Raw genomic sequence first — 20,788 nt, forward strand, 5'->3', positions numbered from 1 at the left:
TGATTACGTTTGTTCCATTGTTTTCCACTCTTCAGTGCTTCATGTGGATTTTGTCTTCATCTTACTACAACCCTTTAACATAGGTTTTGTTATTTCCCTCATTTTATAGATGAAAGAACTAGAGTTCATAGAAGTTAATAGGCACACTTCCATCCACACAGCAGTAAATAGTAGAGCTGAGATCCATCCCAGGTTTGCCTGGCTCTAAGCAAAGCTGGGTGCTACCTCTGCACCATGGAACCTCTCTATACTCTTTCAGGCAATAGAAAAGGATGTTCAAAGGAAACAAAACAAAAATGCATGGTTATTTTTGCCAACACAGTGTATTTTTTCACATTCCTGAATTTATCGATAATGTTTTATTTACTCACGTGAAGAGAGCTAAAACACAAGGTCCATGGGACACGTCAGGACAGTGGCACCCATGGAATGACCTGGCAGTCAGACTGAATGTTTGTAAAATTTTCTTCTTCATAATTAGCCTGTGATACTGGTTTACTAAGATAGAATGGGGTATTGCCACCAAATATCCCAGTATACCTTCAAGATATAGCCTGGTTATTACTTATTTTTCTCAAAATGGATATTTAAAGAAAATCTGTTTTTATATATCACAATTATTTTCGTTCATTTAGCCAAAGGCTGGTTTTACTGAAATTTTTAAAAAATGGATTTCTCTTTCTTTTAATACTTTTTATTGAAAAGTTGAAAAATGTGACCTCAAGAACCAAATGTTATAAATGTCAGGAACTTGCAGTTTTAATTGATACAAAATGCTAGTGTATCATTTTTACCAGGGTTACATTTTTTGGCTCAGTTTCTGTTATTAAAAATGAAAATTAATAATTGATTCCTTCTCCATTCTACCTTTTTCCTATGTTCAATAAATATTTTAAATTATCTGAATATATTCATACTATAATGCTGTGCTTGGCATTTTGGGTTATTGGAAGTAAGCAATCCCTTCTTGGTACCCAAAGAAGCTCCCCTCTCATGTAGGTAGTCAGCTCTAGAAAGATGCTTGATTAATGGCCATTCATTCTTGTATGTTGAGTTCACCCAAAGCATTCACTGAGTTCTGTTCCCTTGACATCTAGGGCACTGGGGACACACAAATAAATAAGCCAGTTTGTATTGGTAGCAATATATATTTTAGTTTTGGCATTTTTACATGTTTAAATCTATTTTTTATTTTTAAAAACTAATTTAAAAGATATATAAAATAGTTACAAAATCCAATGAATAAAAATGACAATTTCTACCTTCTGTCCTTTTCTTTCTTACTTGCAATTTGCATGATCTTTCTAGAGCTTTTTCCTAGGAAAATAGAAACATTCATACCCTCAAATTTTATGTTTTAAAAAATTGGGTTGTATTGTCCTATAGATTACTTTTTTTTTTGCCTAACAACGTATAATAAATATTCTACCAAGTCAGTATCTCTAGATTTTTTTAATTTTAAAAAAAATTTTATACAATTTTTAAAGGTTACTTTCCATTTACAAAATTATTACAAAATGTTGGCTATATTCCCCATTTTGTACAATACACCCTTGAGCCTATCTTACATCCAATAGTTTGTACCTCCCGCTCCTCCCCCACTAGTAGCAACTAGTTTGTTCTCTATATCTGTATCTGCTGTTTTTGTTATATTTATTAGTTTGTTGTATTTTTTAGATTCCACAGATAACCACTGGTAACCACTAGTTTGTTCTCTATATCTGTGAGTCTGCTTCTTTTTTGTTATATTCACTAGTTTGTTGTATGTTTTAGATTCCACATATAAGTGATATCATACAGTATTTGTCTTTCTCTGTCTTACTTGTTTCATTTAGCATAATACCCAATTGCTGCTATTCTTTTTTATGTCTGAGTAGTATTCCATTGTGTGTATATATACCACATCTTCTTTATCCATTCATCTGCTGATGGACACTTAGGTTGTTTCCATATCTTGGCAATTGTAAATAATGCTGCAGTGAACATTGGGGTACATGTATCTTTTTGAATTAATATTTTGGGTTTTTTTGGATATATACCCAGGAGTGGAATTGCTGAGTCATATGCTAGTTCTATTTTTAGTTTTTTGAGAAACCTCCATACTGTTCTCCACAGTGGCTGCACTAGTTTACATTCCTACCAACAGTATACAAGGATTCTGTTTTCTTTACATCCTTGGCAACAGTTGTTACTTGTGTTTTTGTTCTTTTGTTTTTTTGATGATGGCCATTCTGACAGGTATGGGATGATATCACATTGTAGTACTTCTAGTTTTTTAATTTCTCATTTCTAATCTCAGATTTCTCAAACTTTTCAGTCAATTCAGTTTCAGTGATTTTCGTGGTCTAGGATTTCTTCAAAGTTTTTTGTCTTTCCTGGCACCTATTTTTTTTAGCATAATTTTTTGATATATATTTTTCTGTCTGTGAATCTGTGTAGTTACATGGATGTATTTAATCCACCATCTTTAAATGGAAACCAGTTTTAATTTTTTATTGGTTTGAATTGTCTTCATATATTATGATTTGGGAATATTAAGAAATACAATATGTACACCACATCTGATGAAAAATTTTATTATAGTATCAAAAAATTTTTAAATTTTTCCTCTGAGTGTTATTTGGTATTTTTAAATCCATTCTGTTTAAACAAGTAACCTAACTTGATCTGGCCCCCAAACCTTAAGAAAATTTGAAAAATCTAAAGAAAATCTGTCAAAAAGCAATGAAAATAAATTGCTGTTTCATAATAGAGGATCTTTGGGGGATTTTTAGCGGACTCACTAAGCATATTTTGAATATGATTCAAAATGCAATAGAATAGAACATTGAGCTTGAATTCAGGAGACCTGAGTTAAAATGTGGCTCTAGATCTTAGAACAAAGAAAAGAAGTTTTCAGCAACTTGGTGAACCATCTTAAGATTGCAAAGCTTTCTCTCTACCTCATAATGTTGTTTTGAGAATCTCATGGGAAAAAATGTGAATAGCTATGTAATATAATTATTAATTATATCTAATAATATAATTATTATTAGATCTATGTTTCTAATGAAGCAAGTTGATATAAAAACGTTGGTGAATGTGAACCTCCCTCCTTCAGTTCTACCCCCAAATAAAAATTAATATGCTAACCAAAATATTTGACAAATTCAGTAACAACCCCTGTGCCATCAAGCCATGAAACTACAGAGCCAACTGAAGCAGGAATGCAAGTTCAACATAAATACTTAATATGATTTTCTTTTACTTTCAGTGTACTTAAATGAAGCAGGGTTCAACTTTGTGAGAAAATGCATTCAAGCTGTGGAAACGAGAGGTCGGTGTTGCCTGATGGGTACACTGTTACTGTTGTGTGGTCCCTTCTTACATAGAAACTGCACAGAATGAGGATATACTTAGTTATTAACAGGAGATTTATTTTAAGTAATATATGAATTATAAGTTATACAAACACATAAGTAACTATACTTTGAACTTCAGTTTACCAAAATCATACTACAGACGTACTTGATTTTTAATGAATTTTCATAATATAGCCTCATTTTACTTCTTATTGATGGACTCTGTTTTTTGTTTTTTTTTTTTAAAGCTTTAGGAAGGTAAGATTCCTAAGGAGCTTGAATTCAGCTCTCCTCTTTCCCTACATTATATCTCAGAGTGATTTTAGTCATTGTCACAATTTCAGCACCTTTCCTCATTCTAGTTATGACCTCGGTCCTGAAGTCCTCTCCAGTTGCCTTTTACTTCCTGGAAAACTTGTCTAAAGCAAAACCTCCTATTGGGCTTTGGAGTTCTTTAAACTTAGATTCAAATTTTGGTGCTGCCACTTAGAAGTTTTGCGAAGTTAAGTAGGTTCCCTAAAATCTCTGAATCTGTTTCCTCACCTTTAAAGGGAAGCTATCAATTCCATCAAACTGTTCAACATGCAGGACTCTGTGACTGAGGAGACAGAGTATGAGAAATACTGATCATCCCTTTCCATCTTGGATGCTTTTTTATATTCAAGTAGTGGTGAATAAGCAGGTGTACTTCGCTATTTTGAAGCTCTTTAGACTTTCAAATCACTGTTCAATGTCTGCTCTGAGAAATATATGTCTGATGGATGTTTCTAGGGTAGGTTTGCTAAAGTTAGACTGTAAAATTGGATACATAGCTTTCAGATTTTGTGTAGGCATATATCTGAGTTTTTAACATTTTGTACTTCAGAAGCTGTGTCTTAAGCCATTTTCTTGTGATTTTTCCTTCTCATTAGGCATCACGATTTTAGGTCTTTACCGAATAGGAGGAGTGAACTCCAAAGTTCAGAAACTCATGAATACCACATTTTGTAAGTTTTGGATGAAGCCAGTTACTTACTTAATTTTTGCATTCTTAAAGAAAATTCAAACCATAGGTTTCTTTGAGATCTAGATTATTGCTTATCTTTGAGTATTTTCAAGTCATATTTAAAATTAATATTTGTATTCAGCTTTTAAAGTCCATTGTAATAGATGAACAATCAGAATTTGAGAAGGGGCCCTTTTTATAATATTGGACTTTTCCTCAAGTATCCTTTGATTAGCTAGAGGTACAATAGGATTTATGGTTGCTGGGATTCAGATTGCCTGACTTGGAATCTTAACTGAGCCAGTTAAAAGCTTTGTGACCTTGGGTAATTTGCTTAACTTCTCTGTGCCTTCACCTCCTTATTTGTAAGCCTAATACATAGTAAGTGTGCTGTGATGTTAGCACTTAGCAAACATCTGATTTGAAAAACTATATTCCATTAGAAATCTTTGAGGTTCAGTGTCAGAGTGAGCTTTGCACCAACTCATGCAAACAACAATCCTAAGGTTAACTCCATTGGCATTCTAAGAAATACATGCCTCTCTCTGTGACCTACTTATGTTAGTATCCATTTTCTTAATGGTGTGAGTGATGTTTTGAATTGCACAGTTTAAACATCTTATTTTAATTCTTTTCAGCTCCCAAATCCCCTCCTGATATGGACATTGATATTGAACTGTGGGATAATAAGACAATAACAAGTGGGCTGAAAAACTACCTCAGGTGAGGGGGGCTTAACTCTTGCCACCGTGCTGTGGTTTCTCAGTCACCCTCTTGGGCAGTCACCACGCATCCCAGGGAGCCCCTGTTTCTTAGCTTCACTCCTTAACACAGTTCCTTCACTTAAGGTGGAATAGCACAGGGTGGTAGTGGTTATGTTTAGTGTTCTGGAACTTATATGTGCTTGTTCAAACAATACACTTAAAAGGCTGCAATAATTTATGAATACTAAATAATAATTTCTGTTTCATGTTAGATTTGAATTCGGGTTTTCATGTATTTTTTTAAGACACCACAAGTTGAATTTGAAAAAAAAAAAAAAATTTCACTATTGCCCCCATATCTGAGAGGGTTTTTGCTCCTCTGGTCCAATAGTTCTCACAAAGTTAAAAAAAAAAAAAAAAAAATTGTCTCCCAGCCTCCCATTTTAATACAGTGGTGGCAAGAAGTGCTCAGGGGCCTTGGTATCGTTGAGGTCTGCATTTTAGAACTACCTGTAGACTCCCTGCTAGGACTTTATCAAACGCCTAATTACCCAATTCTTAAAGAAGCACTGAAAGGTCAGGGGAAATCACAAGATACTGCCATTCTAAAATTTGCTTCATTCTCTATTGTAGGTGCCTGGCAGAACCACTGATGACTTACAAATTACACAAAGATTTTATTGTTGCTGTTAGTAAGTACATTTCCACTGGATGCATTAAAAATGATGTGGTTTTATGCTGTATTAGAGGTGTAAGTTTAAACCTGCTAGTTAACATTTTCCTGTCTATTGCTTAAGAAGCTGTCATTCTCATATTTAATAGTTTACAATATGGTTATAAGAAATCACAGTGAACTAAAATACTTTGTTACTTAATAAGACCTTATTGGGGTGGCGAGTATGATGTCATTAGAAAGAGCTGTGAGGAATTATTCGAATTACATTTTACTTGATTGGTGAATGTCAGTTTCTTACAAGAGCAATTTCATGGTTAAATAAACAAGACCACAAATCTGTACAGTCAGTTATGCCAGTGCTTTCACTATACACATACTCACATGCTGTGCTCCTAAATCTGGAGAAAGGGTCAGATATTTTTGACAGGCAGCAAGCACCTTTTCTCTCTTTTTATATTTCTTGATGATGATCAGATATTTATGTTGTTTCTTTAGATCTGTGACTGCCATAATGTGATATGAATAGATAGGCTTAATTCAAAATTGGGGGGGGAGGGGAAGGGGCCAGTGACAATCTTGTAACCTGAGAAGTTAGAAGTGTGTACTTGAAAAACGTTGGGCTCAAAGTGCCAGGTCGCCATCTGAGCCCATCACAACAAGTTGTAACACTTAGGAGTTGGCATTTCATTGTTAGGATGTATGAGGTATGACTGTAACAAGAGTATTTTCCACAGTCTAAGAAAGAAATCAGCTGCATTAGTTTACCACACATTGTAATGTCACAGGAAGTATTGTCTACTGACAAAAGTGTCAGGTAAAGCTGAATGATCTTGGTTTTCAGTCCAGCGTACATGACTGACCACATGATCTCACAAACATCTATACTACTTAGCTTTCTCCTGAAAGCTCTGCACTTGACATCCTCTTTATAGAAACCTGTCTTTGTAAGAAGAACAAGACCTTAGAAAATATATAATCCAACCTCATTTTATTAACTAGGAAATCAGGACCCAGAGGGGGCAGATGACTTTGTCCAAGGACACTGGTAAATTCATAGCAATATCAGGACTACAAGCCAGCTTTTTTGACCCTTAACCTAGAACACTTTCTTACAAAAATTTAGTTTTATAGAAAACGGTGTTTGATCCACTTAGCTAGAATGGCTCAATGAGCTGGTTGTTCTGATACAAACATTTGGTCACAAGATTTTTTTTCTTCACTTCTGTGACAAATAATGATCATATTATTCACTACCATGATAATTAAAATGTGTCTTATGTATAAGAATTTATCTTTTGTCTGGGTCAAGGATCATAAAATTAGGTATTATTTGGGTTCAAGCAAGAGAAATCCAGCTCAGGAAAAAGGGGGAGTTATTCAGAGACTAAGGGGAGTCCCTCAGAATTCCTTGGCAGAGAATGGGTCCTGCCTTCCATGGCCTGCAACCAGGAACCTCAGAGTAGGAAATAGATGTTTCTCTGCCCATCCTCCCAACTCTTTTTGGAGGGTCTCTCATTTTTGTTCTTTGCTGCATATCTGCCTTATTCTTATCTTCGCTTCCAGACAGATTTTTCTTGGCTTTCTACCTGGGTTTACATGATGTGCCTTTTCATGTATCCAGCAGGCAGATCAGTTTTTGTGTCTCCATTCCAATGCCTGGGAGAAACTTCACGTTTGGCCCAACAAAAGCCAGGCTCTTTCCTTACCTCATGAACAAATAGCTGTGCCCAGAAGAGATGAAGGTCCCATAATGTAAACCCTATGTGTTGGGCACTTTCTGAAGAAAGGGCTTGGCAGGGTGAGCAGTAAACCCAGAATCTGTTTATTGTAGTAAGAGACTATTAAATAGATTCCTTGTTCTGAAGCATTAGAAGTTTCTCTAGAAGACTTGTCAACATCTTGGCTCTTGCCTTGTAGACTAGACTTGCTTTAGATGATTTTTTGCTTTTCAGATTTACCATTGTCAGCGTGGGCTTAAAAATCTACCAGGCCTTTGTTTGTGCAATAATCCTGACACCTCACAAAAATAACTCCCTGCCATCTTTGGATCTATAAAATTTGGAAAGGAATACCTGCTTCCTCTGGTTTGATGGAGTCACTTGGAGGTTTCAATGCGTTAGAGTGTATTGTAGTGCCTGGCACATTAGGCCACTTGCAACAACTGCTGTGATCACTCACGTTGCTAAAGGTTTTATTCTATCCTTGTGTAGCAAAACCCAAGGAGGAGATGAATTATGGTTGTATGGAAGTATACAGCTCAGGGGCTAAGAGCACATGTCTGGATTAGATAGAACTGGATTTGACTTCTCTACTTACTGATTGCAGACCATGGACAAATTACTCAACGTCTCTAAGCCTTAGGAAATGATAGTGATAATACTTACCATGTGAAGCAGTGCTTATAAGGCACAATGGGTGGAAGTGGTTATGATACTTTAATTACTAATGTTTATATATGCATTTTAATACAATTAAAATTTGAACCTTTGCAACCTTTTTTATGTTACAGAGTCTGATGACCAAAACTACCGGGTGGAGGCTGTACATGCATTAGTGCACAAATTACCAGAGAAAAACAGAGAGATGCTGGACATCTTAATAAAGCACCTGGTCAAGTAATTCTCTGACTTATGTTGTTCACTTAATTACTTGTTCAGCTGTTAAACTTAAGCATGTTCATGTCTTTTTAAAGGGTGTGATGGAGCTATAACCTTGCTATTATAATCAGAGTCCATTGAATGTGCTTAAAAAATGATGTGGCAGTTTGTTTTTAAGATACATCTATACGTGTGTGTGTGTACCTGTGTATGTTTACGACATGCAAATAATTATACCCTTGCAACCGTTATACTAATGATGGAAAATTTTCATGTCAGCTTAAAAATATATGAAGGGGTATATAGCTCTTTCCCAGTTCTTTTAGATACATTGTAAGCCCAAAGTTTGAAGACCAGTTCTCTATTCTACTAGGGTCACCAGGTTGTACCAGGTCAAACTGCCACTTGAATGTTAGCTTCCTTCTCCAGATTCATAGTATCTGTTGGCCTCTGAAGATCTTTCTAACTCCGCTGTTAGTTCATCTGTGTATTTAAAAATCTTGATAGATAGATATTGTATTAGTCAAGTTTCTCCAGAGAAACAGAACCGATAGGATATTGTGTGTGTGTATGTATATACATACACACATATATGCATATATGTATATATATATATATACATACATACACACACATATGTATAAGAGAGAGATTGACTGATTGCAAGGAATTGGCTAAACAATTGCAGAGACTGATTTCAAGGCAGGCTGGAGACCCAGAGAAGAGTTGATGTCGCAGCTTGAATCCAAGGCAGCCTGAGGCACAATTCCTTCTTCCTCAGGGACCTCAGTCTTTTTCTCTTAAGACCTTGAACTGATGTTGGATGAGGCCCACCCATGTTATGGACAGTTGTCTACTTTACTCAGAGCCTACTGATTTTAAGGTTAATGTCATCTAAAAGTACTTTCACAGAAATATCTAGAATTATGTTTCACCAAATATCAGGGTACTGCAGCCTAGAAAATTTGACACGTAACTTTAGCCATCACAGATCTATCTTGATTCACACACACGCACACACACACACACACACACACACACATACATTTAATCAAGAAGTTTGTTAGCCATGCTGCTGGAAACAAAAGTCCAAATTCAGGTTTTAAACTTACTTAAAAATTCCCTTATAGCCCCATTTACAAATAGGAACATTTTTTGTCTTAATGAGTACCACGATTCATAATCAAATGATTAATCCTTCCTTGTTTGCTACAAGTAGTAACCCAATGTACCCTAATTTGAGCCATGCACATTTGAAACAGTGATGTACATTAATCAGCCTCATCTTAACTTGCAGACTTTGAGATAATATGAATTTAGCCTCCTTGAAATAAGAAGGAAATCCACTAGGAATGACTTCATTTCAAGTTCATTTTTAACTGTTGCCCATATCAGCACCTCTTTTAGCTAATGAATAGGGACTCACTATCCTTGGTCAGAATTACATAGTCTTGAATTATGCTTTTTGAGTTCTGTGACCTCTTGATGAAACTTATCCATACTGTATTTAGTAGGCATTCTCTTGCTGTATTCAAGCTAATTTTTTAGCAAAGCCTTTTAAAATGTACCTTTAAAGTTTCATGAGTGTCACATAAAATGGTTTTGCTTAATTATTCAGAATGTTAGATGAACACAAGTTTCACCTTTAATTATGAATGTGATACAGGAAATAGCAGAGAGAGAGTGTCTAGCCATTGAAGAGTACTTAAAATTCTTCTGCCCAACCTTCACCACCATTCCTGGCTCTTTCTTGAATCTGTAAAAGGTCAGTCTCCACTGTTTGAGCAGCAGCAGTAGAATGTGTGCCCACATCACCAATGACTTACTTAAGTAAACTAATAACACTCTTGGTCCCTGGCCACCTTATTGACTTAAGAAAAGAGAATTTAAGATCAGTGACCTGGATTGGTCACTGGCCTAAAGAACCAATGACTGATTCCAAATCTCCATTAATTAGCTCTGAGACATGGTATAAATCATTGATGTACTTCTGAAAATACTTTGTCTTTAAAACAAGGACATCTGTGGAATCTGCTTTGTACACAAGTTGAGGGAATGAGTTCCAGAACTGGCTGAAATGTGGAATGATAAGGGTCTGTACTGACTGACTAGCTCAGCAGAAGGGAAATTCAATGAAGAGAAAATAGGTGATCAAAATATTTTATCTTCTGAACACCATAGTCATTAACTCTCCTTTTCAAAACAGACCAGTTTTTTATGATTTCTAAATTTATTCCCAGTGAGCTTAATTCAGTCATATTCTAGGTTACTTATATTACCAGGAACTCTTACATTTTAGAGTATATCAAGGGTACCTAGAGTCAGTTTAATTACAGGGAAGACTATTATTTTAAGACCATATTTTATTCAGTTTAACTCATTTTATTTAATTCTCCCAAACTGCTCTAAGGATTGTCCTTCTTATACTTTGTAGATGAGGGAACTGAAGCCTAGAGAGAGGTATTAAATAATGGACTGATTGCACCTAGCTTCCAAGTTGGAAGGACCCAAGCTTTAAATACAGACAGGCTCACTGCCTTTACAGATGACTTAGTAGACTCTCTAATACATTTTAAGCAATTAATATAATATTTGGTTGTATAAAAAGGAAACTTGGAATGAAATTCTTATACTAACCAAGAACCTTCTGAGCTAGTGCTGTCTTGGGTACAAGGGGAAAATTCAGTCAGTGGGACAGTCAGCTCTTCCTGTCCTATGCCAAAAGTCACATGGATAATCCAGAATCCTAGATTCCTCATAAAATTTTACTTTTGTTTCTAGAATGAAGTTAGTGTGCATACTCAATCAGATATAAACATTATCTTATGTTCCTTCCTAGAACTTTATATTCTAACAACCTGGCTGGGAGTAAGATAGAAAAGGCAGTGGTTAACCTAGGAGACTGGTTAAATAAATGAGATTTCCTATTAATGCATCCAATTTCCAAGTTAAATCAGTTAACTAGTCAAAGTCATTTTTGAGAGTTTACTGGGATTACTTTTCTAAGGTCAGTAGTATCAGAGCCCTTTCATTTTATTTTCATTTTCAGGCCAGCACTGATGCTACCATGTCTCCTTGTCTTACTGTTTGCCTAGCCCAGTGCTCAGCGCTAGGGAGGCACTTAGGGAAGTTTTGGATGGATGGTGGATGGTGGATGGATAGAAGGGAAGTAGGATGGAAACATGCCATAACCAGTCATCTTATGTGGGGAGCTCAGGGGTACTCTTGACTTGAAGTTAGGAGACCCAATTTGAAACAAAATCTCTGTTCCTAATTTGCTGTGACCTCAGGTACATCATTTTTACTTGAGGAGCTTCTTTTTGAAAAATCTGTACAATAGAAAATAACTGGCTTCCTGGGAGGATTAAGTGCAATATTATCTATGAAAATGCCTGGCAGTAGGTTCTCAATATATGTTTAGTGAATCCGAATATAATTATAACCAGTCTACTCCTTTTCTCTACTTTTTAAAAAAAATGTTTTATTGAAGTAGTATAGTTAATTTACAATGTTGTGTTAATTACTGCTGTACAACACAGTTATTCAGTTTATATATATATATATATATATACACACACACACACACACACACACACACACACACACACACACACATTCTTTTTATATATATATTCTTTTCCATTATGGTTTATCACAGGATGTTGACTATAGTTCTCTGTGCTATACAGTAAGGCCTTTTTGTTTATCCATTCTCTATATAAAAGCTTACATCTGCTAACCCCAACCTCCCACTCTGTCCCTCCCCCAACCCCTTCCCCCTTGGCAACCACCAGTCTGTTCTCTATGTCCATGATTCTGTTTCTGTTTCATAGATAGGTTCATTTGTGTCATATTTTAGATTCCACATATAAGTGATATCATATGGTATTTTTCTTTCTCTTTCTGACTTGCTTCACTTAGTATTGTAATTTCTAGTTGCATCCATGTTGCTTCAAATGGCATTGTTTCATTCTTCTTTATGGCTGAGTAGTATTCCATTGTATGTATGTACCACATCTTTATCCATTCATCCGTCAGTGGACATTTAGGTTGTTTCCATTTCTTGGCTGTTGTGAATAATGCTGCTATGAACATAGGGGTGCATGTATCTTTTTGAATTATAGTTTTGTCTGGTTACATGCCCAGGAATGGGATTGCTGGATCATATGGTAATTCTACTTGTAGTTTTCTGAGGAACCTCCATACTGTTTTCCACAGTGGCTATACCAACTTACACTCCCACCCACAGTGTAGGAGGGTTCCCTTTTCTCCACACCCTCTCCAGCATTTGTTATCTGCAGGCTTTTTAATGATGGCCATTATGACTGACAACCAGTCTACTCTTAACCATCTGTTCTAAAAGAAGTATAGTACTGTAGGAAATACCAAACAGCTGATAATCTCTCTAGGGTGATTGAACTCAACTTAGGAAATCAAGGTTTTTTCCTTCGATAGATTAACCTTTGTAATTATGTTTTACTTTGGCCAGTGTTAACTTTTTACATCTTTTTAGACTATACCCACTAATGCCAGTTGGGAGTAGCTGAACCTGACTATTTGGGAAAGTTAGCCTGTAGTGGCATGTTTATATTTTATGCCATAAGTTTAGTGGGAGAACATTTAATAATTATTAAACATATAACTTAAAATATTTTGTTCCTCTTATTTGCAGAGTGTCACTACATAGCCAGCAAAATCTCATGACTGTCTCAAACCTTGGTGTCATATTTGGTCCGACTCTAATGAGAGCACAGGAAGAAACTGTGGCTGCCATGATGAATATTAAATTTCAGAATATTGTGGTTGAAATTCTGATAGAGCACTATGAAAAGGTATACTGAATTTTCATGTAGAAATATAAAATTTTATCTGGCTTCTAAGAAGAAATCTTGCATTTGTATCATCTATGATCCTCACATTGTGATCTAAGATCCCTATTTGGTATCAGTCTTGTAAATTTTGTGTAAATTGCTTCTTCATGAGGACTTTGATTTTCTTTTTTCTTGTTCAGTTTTTAAGTGCTTCTCAAAATCCTCTAAGTAAATGATTTCCTTTCTTTTGACATTATTTACTTGTCAAGATTTTCTTCTTTAGTATTTATATAATTAGTTTTTTACTCATACTCAGAAAATAGAATCATTTTGCGGTTAAGTCTATTTTAACTTTTTTCAGCTTTTTGGAATTAGACTCTCCTTATACAGCAGAGCTAATATTCTAGATAAAACAAAAGAAAATAATCAGGGAACAGTCTTGAAACCCTCTCTATATCCAATCCCTAAGGAGGCTTTCTCTAAAAGAGTGAGATCTTAGAATAACTATAAAAGTGAGAAATTGGGAGAGCCAAGTTGATTGGATTATTAAGCAGACTCAGCCATTGAAGGTCTAAACATTGTGATCCATTTATGTCTGATCTAGTCCTTGTGAGAGGATGGCAGTGCCTCTCTCCTTCCCCAGTTCCTCTCTGGTGCCTGTAGAAGGATATCCTTGGTACCTAGCTAAGACTGTAAGCGCTCTTAAAACCCAAGAGTGCACGGCTGCATCCTATAGCTGTGCTCAGACCTCTGCCTGCAGCTTGTCATATTCTTGACAGTTCGGGGCCAACAGCATGTCAGCACCTTCTCCTGAGAAGCAAGGGGCTGCTCAGCTGGGGAATGGTACAAAACGAGCCTCTTCCCCTCAGGTTATGTTCAGCATGAAGGTGAAAGAGAATATCATAGTAAAAAGAATCAGTGTGTCTTGACATAGACATTTGTTAATATTTGAGACATTTCTTAAAATTATTAGAAAATCTGAATTTCACTATTGGGGAATGGGGAAGAATAAAAAAGAAAACCCAGAGGAAGCATTACTCAGTGTAAATGGAAAAGTTATAAATGCTCTAGGATATTTATTTTTTGTATCAAGCATCTCTTGCCATGCAATTGATGAACTAACGTATAGTTCTAAGATTATTTAATAGCTCTCAAAGCCAATTTTATGACGAAAATGTCAATTTCACCTTTTTATTGACCTCAGTCCATTTTTCTTCTACGTAGATTTTTCATACTGCCCCAGACCCAAGCATCCCTCTTCCTCAGCCTCAGTCTCGATCTGGATCCCGAAGGACACGTGCAATTTGCCTCTCCACAGGCTCCCGGAAGCCCAGAGGGAGGTATACCCCATGCTTGGCAGAACCCGATAGTAAGTGTACTGGCCTCAAGGAGATGCCTTCTTCATTAATTCGGCTTTATCACACCTTATTAGTACTTAGGTAGAAATAGAAGATATTCTTACTGGTGCTGTCGTCTCAACACCTGCCCCCCCCCACCCACCACATTACGTAGTCTCTGTCAGTATAGTTGGAAGGTACCTTGGACAAGCAAATTCATTCCTGATACAAAGGGAAAAAATAATTTGTGCAATGCCCTTTTTCTCTGTAACGGTGATTAAGTACATCGGGTGCTACTTCGTAGCAGGTTTTGTCCTGTTGTCAAAGTCATAGAGAAGAAAGCAAGAGAAAGCCTGGCTGAGGCAGTCATTTTCTTTCTTCCTTTCACATTATGTTCTTAAAGCATCATCTCTTGGGTATCAAAGGGTCTGAAACAGAGAGAAAAGAAATAAAAAGAGAATCTACACCACACATTATTGCTAACTTACTATTCTGAGCCAAGCCCCACCATAAGGTGGGTGGCAGCTTGAGCCCAAAGCATGTGCTAAACTGTGGCCATTTTCATTTTATTTTCGACTCCCAACCCTCTCCCCACACTCCCAGTTTTCCCCACAATCAGTGTTAAATTTTTAATTTAGATCTACTATTTGAATACTTTATTACAGCTTCTCTGATTTTTTTCTTATACCTTACTTGTAGAAACATTAAAAAATACAGCCAGTTAAAATAACCAGTTTTCTTATGTTGCTACATTCTTAGCAGAAAAAGGAGAAAAATCCTTTCTTTAAAAATTCTGAGGAGCTTATAACTTGCAGCCGACTGTTAATGGTGCCTTTGAATGAAGGAGGACTCAGATACCATTGTAACTCAGAATCACCTAAGATCAGAAAAGTAAAAGAAGGCAGACATATGTCTCAGCATTTCCCCCTTCCATTGATTTCTTTAATATCATCAAGAAATCTTATTTCTCATACTTGTGAGTCCTGTTTCAGAAGCAAATTTTGTCTGAATTCAAGTCAGCCCACTAATGCTTCAAGAAATAACATTATTTCATCCGGGCAGGGCACATATAAAAGCTCCCTTGAATAGTATTGAAAAAAGCCTTCACCGAGTTCAAATGCATATTTTAAAGCATTTCTCCAGAACTGAGGAACAGTCCTCCATAGCACGTAAAGGCCTATCACTTCAGTGGGGTCAGGTGGCCACGGAGCACATGAGAGCTGGAGAACAGAAGGGTTTGGGGGTGCCGGTTTCAACAGAGAGCCGCTGTTCTTTTCTCTCCCACCCCTGCCCCTGCTCAGGCGACTCCTATAGCAGCAGCCCGGACAGCACACCAATGGGGAGCATTGAGTCACTTTCCTCTCACTCCTCTGAACAAAACAGCACGACAAAGTCCGCTTCCTGCCCTCCCAGGGAGAAATCTGGAGGGATTCCTTGGATTGCATCCCCATCACCTTCCAATGGACAGAAAAGTCTTGGTCTCTGGACAACTAGTCCTGAGTCAAGTTCTAGAGAAGATGCAACCAAAACAGATGCAGAATCAGATTGCCAGAGTGTCACTTCGGTCACTAGCCCAGGGGATGTGTCCCCACCCATAGACCTGGCCAAGAAAGGGCCTTATGGGCTTTCAGGACTGAAAAGAGCCTCAGCTTCCTCCCTCAGATCCATCTCTGCAGCGGAAGGTAAGCCAGCATAGAGCCTGTGCAGGATGTCATTGTTCCTGTGTCACCTGCTGGATTGTTCAGCATGGTTAAGGAGGGAAAACTTAATAGTGAAGGGACAGACAATGCTTACCTGCTTTGTTCCTGAGCTAGGATTTTTAAAACTCCTGTATGCTGTGACATTTTTTCTGGATCTTTCCATCTCTCTGAGGTGATGTCTTTGTAATTACGGTAGACTGTGATCTCCCAGAGTGATGGGCTGCTGTGCTCAAAGAACATTCTGTCCCTTCTCATTTGGGCTCAGAGAAAAATGCCTCCTTTTGTTATGCGCATGGACTGTGTTACGGCTCTTATTTTGTCTAATAGCACCTTGCCTGTTTTCTTGGGCTTTCTCTTTAGGAAACAAGAGCTACAGTGGATCCATTCAAAGCTTAACTTCCATAGGTTCCAAAGAGACGCCCAAAGCCCCGCCAAACCCAGATCTGCCTCCCAAAATGTGCAGGAAGTTAAGGCTAGACGCTGCCTCCAGCAATGGTTACCAGCGACCCGGCTCCGTGTAAGTGAGAGAGCCTTTGTTTGCTATTTGCTGTGCTTCCCAGGGGTATACAGGGGCTGAGTGTGTGCATAAGTACTCTTAGGGTTCCCACAGCCAAATGCTCACCTGTGGAGTGGGTGCCATCAACTTCTGCAGGACCCTGTCCTCTTTTACAAGTGATATGAAAGTTAGTACGCTTAGGATATACATATAAAATCTCATGGGGAGACTCTTCAGGCACTTTCCTTAGGAGCAGAGCTATGGCTTAATTTAAAGACATGAAAACAGATGTATAATATAGTGGTTTGGGGTTTTGAAACTAGACGCCTTCCTGTGAAAGCGAAACATCCACCACTCAGCTGTGGCAACTGCCCATATCCTTGACCCTCCCTCTCTTTGTTAGAAATATAGCTGCTTTCTGTCTGGTGAGGGTTGGTTTTCTCTCCTCTCCATCGTATGTCTCCCCTACCTGAGTACTCACTGATTTAAACTCCGAGAGAACAGGGAACATGAAAGGCAAGAAGGAGTGCTTCTAATTGAAAGAAATGACCCAGAGGTGTAAAGGCCGAGAGGGTAGGGTGTATAGATGAGAACAGAAAGGGGGCAAAGAGGAGAAAATGAGAAACTGGAAAAGCAAGTAAGAGAATCCAAAGAGGAAAGTTTTTCTCCCTTTCATTTTATTTTCCTGACTTTTGCTGAGCTTTTCCAAATGCTGTATGAGCTATTACTGAGCATCCTTGCATATTGTTATTTCTTTTAAGGTCCACAGTGTCCTTCTGCAGTAGGTAGTATAAATCTTGTTTTAGAGATAATTAGAGCTAATACTGGAAAGTTAAGGTACACACACACTCAGCCAGTAAGTGGCAGAGCTGGGATTGTAACCCAGGGTTGTCCAACTTGAGTCTGTGCTATTTCTCTTATGCCATGCCCATTTTTAATATGGTGGTATTCCTGACATTTTAATTATTCATTACAAGTCCAGTAAGGCATTTTACTAAGCCTGTTTCCAGAGGAACAGCATCTTAAATTTATTAGTACATCCCTTTCTTTGACAAGAACCTTTTGTTTCAGAGTGTGTTTCACATATGTTATCTCTCATGTTCAGAAATCCAGCTACCACGATATAGGCAGATATATTTGTAACTCTGTCTGCTCTAGTTCTGGTGTGTATAGTTCTAGCCCTTAAGAGAAATTAAATTTTAAGCCAAATATGTCAAGGAAGATGGGAGAATATAAACTCTCTCCTTTGTGGGGGAAAGAGAAGAGCTGCTATTTTGTGATTTTTACGGATAAAGTAGAAATTAAAATGTAGAGACCGTATGTTCTGTATTAGGTGTAAAATGATCCTTCAGATTATCAAATGGCTCATCTCTGGGAAAAAAAGTTTGTCATTTAAAGAAATAAGATAGTTTTTAAATATCTAGTTTAAAAAATCATTCAAAGAATTTTATATTCTCTTCTAGTAAATATAGGAATTTTTCTAATTATCTAGGGTACCTTAGTTTTAGTTCTTTTCACTGTCTACCCAATAGTCTCACTTTTCAAATAGATGCCTTTCCCTCATCATGATTTGAAACAAATTTATTTATTGGTCATATTTTCAGAATTCTCTCTTTTCACTTTATAGGAACTGTGTTCAAATATTTTAAAAATACGTGAAACAATTTTAGAATTAGTTGTGTCTTAGCTATCAGAACACAAAACAGTTCTTCTTTTGTCTTGTTGATGTGACTCCTCCCTTGTGGCTCCACGGGAGTCAATGAAAAAGTGTTCCTTTTTTTCTGCTCCCAGGGTTTTCTCAGGTACAAAAAATGCAGGCAGTAAGATCCCCAGAGGAAGTAGCTATAGGTTTATTACTGTCTGGTACTCGGTGAGCTAGAGACTACATCTAAAAATTTCTTCTACATTAAAGCTTAAAACAATTAAAATTCAGGTCAAATTTTGGGGACAAATGTTAACTAATTTTTCTGTTTGGGTTAACTGATAACCCTGAATTTTGCTTTGAGCTGCATGATTTTCTAATGGATTTTAATGAAACTTGTATTTTAAAATTATTTTTCAGTGTGGCAGCAAAGGCCCAACTGTTTGAAAACGTTGGTTCACTTAAGTCAGTTTCTTCTGGGCGGTAAGTTCTCAAAAAACTCTTCAAGTAAAAAACATAAAATAGTGGTGACATTGTTGCCTTGTGTTGACATGGCAGGTCATCTTTGACAGCTCTGCCCCTCAGGTCTGCAGATGGTCAAATCCACCTCTGCTGTCTTCACAGGGAAGTGGTCATGACCATATACAGCATTTAGCATGTCAAAATGTTACAGCAGTGCCTTGTTCGCTAAAACCTTCACAAAGGAAGGGGTCTAAACAAAGAGGTTTTCTGAAAGACACAAGTTGCCGTAACCCTTTACATACCAAAGACTCCTTTGATAACAGTTAGTTTGTGGACATTTTTCAAATGTGTGTTTTTGACTTGTAAAAGTTAATAGCACTTTTTTTCTGGAAGAAGCTTCATGAACATGCATTAAAGACTGCTTATTCTTAATGGCCACTATGGTGCTGTAGAGCTGATTGCCCCAGGGGGCTCTGGTGTTTGAGTGCAGTACTTCATTCAGGGTTTCCAGATTTTACCTTCCGCTCCATTGTTGGAAGGACAAGAATTGTTATATCTTGCTGCTCTTCATGTGCTTGCTTCTAAGGTACCTGCTTCCTCTTCTCTCGGTCCAAATTGATTCTTCTCATCTGCAGTGGACTTTGGGTTTTAATTTTGAATATGTCTAAACTAATGGAATTTCTTAGTATTTTGCAATTTGTGATTTTTTTCTTTTTCTTTTTCTTTTTTTACCGTCAGCAACTAGTACAGGTTGGAAATATTCAGTGAATGCTTGTTGAAAGAGAATATAAATGAGAACACTTGAAGGAAAAACCTTGATTTTTTTTTTTTTGGATGTACTGACCAAAAAAAAAAATCAAGGTTTGTCCTTCAAGTGTTCTCATTTATATTCTTGACCATATAAAAGTATGTGAACTTTCTCAGCAAACATTTTTTTTTTTTTTTTTTTTTGCGGTATGCGGGCCTCTCACTGTTGTGGCCTCTCCCGCCGCGGAGCACAGGCTCCGGACGCGCAGGCTCAGTGGCCATGGCCCACGGGCCCAGCCGCTCCGCGGCACGTGGGATCCTCCCAAACCGGGGCACGAACCCGCATCCCCTGCATTGGCAGGCGGACTCTCAACCACTGTCAGCAAACATTTTTTAAGCACCTACACAATATTGGGCTTCGTCCTAGTTACTAGGGATAACAGTAACCTTCACACTCTTTTTTTCCAAAGCTTCGTGAGGGTGCTCCTATGTTAGTGTTTTTAACTCCACAGAGTAGAGCCGCTTTGGTATCTCACTAGGACGATGGTCAATGCCTTGCATTTATATAGCAAATCCCAGCGTACTTGCATGTACCTTACCTCTGTCTGTAGCATCTTCACCTTCTTCCTTTTTATCAAGGCATGGTGAAAACTAAGCACTGTGCATGTCAGAGCAAACATGATCTCTCTGAGACTGTCACTACTGTTAGGCCTTAGTGTAAGGGATTTAACCTTGCTACTTCTGTCTGTCTTGCTAAATGATTGAATTGCTCCACTAGATGGAGCCCTTTTATTAGGAAGCTCTAAACAATCTTAAGAACTCAAGTACTGGAATCAGAGATAATCTTTTAAGAGCTTTAAGACAGCAAGATATTAATGAAGTAAATCAGTATATGACAGTAAATTAATTACTCTGTTATACAGTAAGCTTACTCAGATGTTCAACAATCAATCTATGCATTTGCAATATGCTTTTACATTCCAAATACTCCAAATCCACTTCTAATAGTTGTCGGCATAAACTTAGAGCTCACTCAATGATATATTGAAGTTTAAGTCTTCTCTGTCAGTCAGTGTGCAGCACTTGTGCACAGTGTCATAACTTTTCACCTGCCCTTTTATTTTGCTTAACTTTGTCTGCCTTTATCAGTTTAGGTAAAACAGTTACCTGTTGCGGTCTTCAAGGGGTGATCTTATGTGGGAGTATCCCTATACAGACTGTGTTTGCCCAGTGCCTTTGGTGAAAGAGCTGGATTTGATGTAGATGCAAGTCACATCTTTTCTCAGGGTG

The 20,788-nt window shown here is 37.3% G+C and overlaps 1 protein-coding gene across 2 annotated transcripts in view; it reads left to right on the forward strand.

Annotated features, from left to right (window-relative positions):
• The window catches only part of ARHGAP42 (Rho GTPase activating protein 42), a 288,105-nt gene that overhangs the window by 253,438 nt on the left and 13,879 nt on the right, over positions 1-20,788 (forward strand). For both annotated transcript variants that reach the window (XM_079929104.1, XM_079929105.1), the window contains 10 exons: positions 3,254-3,316; positions 4,253-4,327; positions 4,965-5,049; positions 5,664-5,722; positions 8,216-8,321; positions 12,976-13,135; positions 14,339-14,483; positions 15,753-16,133; positions 16,512-16,668; positions 18,710-18,772. In XM_079929104.1, coding sequence (XP_079785230.1) covers positions 3,254-3,316; positions 4,253-4,327; positions 4,965-5,049; positions 5,664-5,722; positions 8,216-8,321; positions 12,976-13,135; positions 14,339-14,483; positions 15,753-16,133; positions 16,512-16,668; positions 18,710-18,772 — 1,294 coding nt within the window. The remainder of the gene's footprint in view (positions 1-3,253; positions 3,317-4,252; positions 4,328-4,964; positions 5,050-5,663; positions 5,723-8,215; positions 8,322-12,975; positions 13,136-14,338; positions 14,484-15,752; positions 16,134-16,511; positions 16,669-18,709; positions 18,773-20,788) is intronic.

Source organism: Stenella coeruleoalba (assembly GCF_951394435.1).
Source record: "Stenella coeruleoalba genome assembly, chromosome: 8".
Lineage (NCBI taxonomy): Eukaryota > Metazoa > Chordata > Mammalia > Artiodactyla > Delphinidae > Stenella > Stenella coeruleoalba.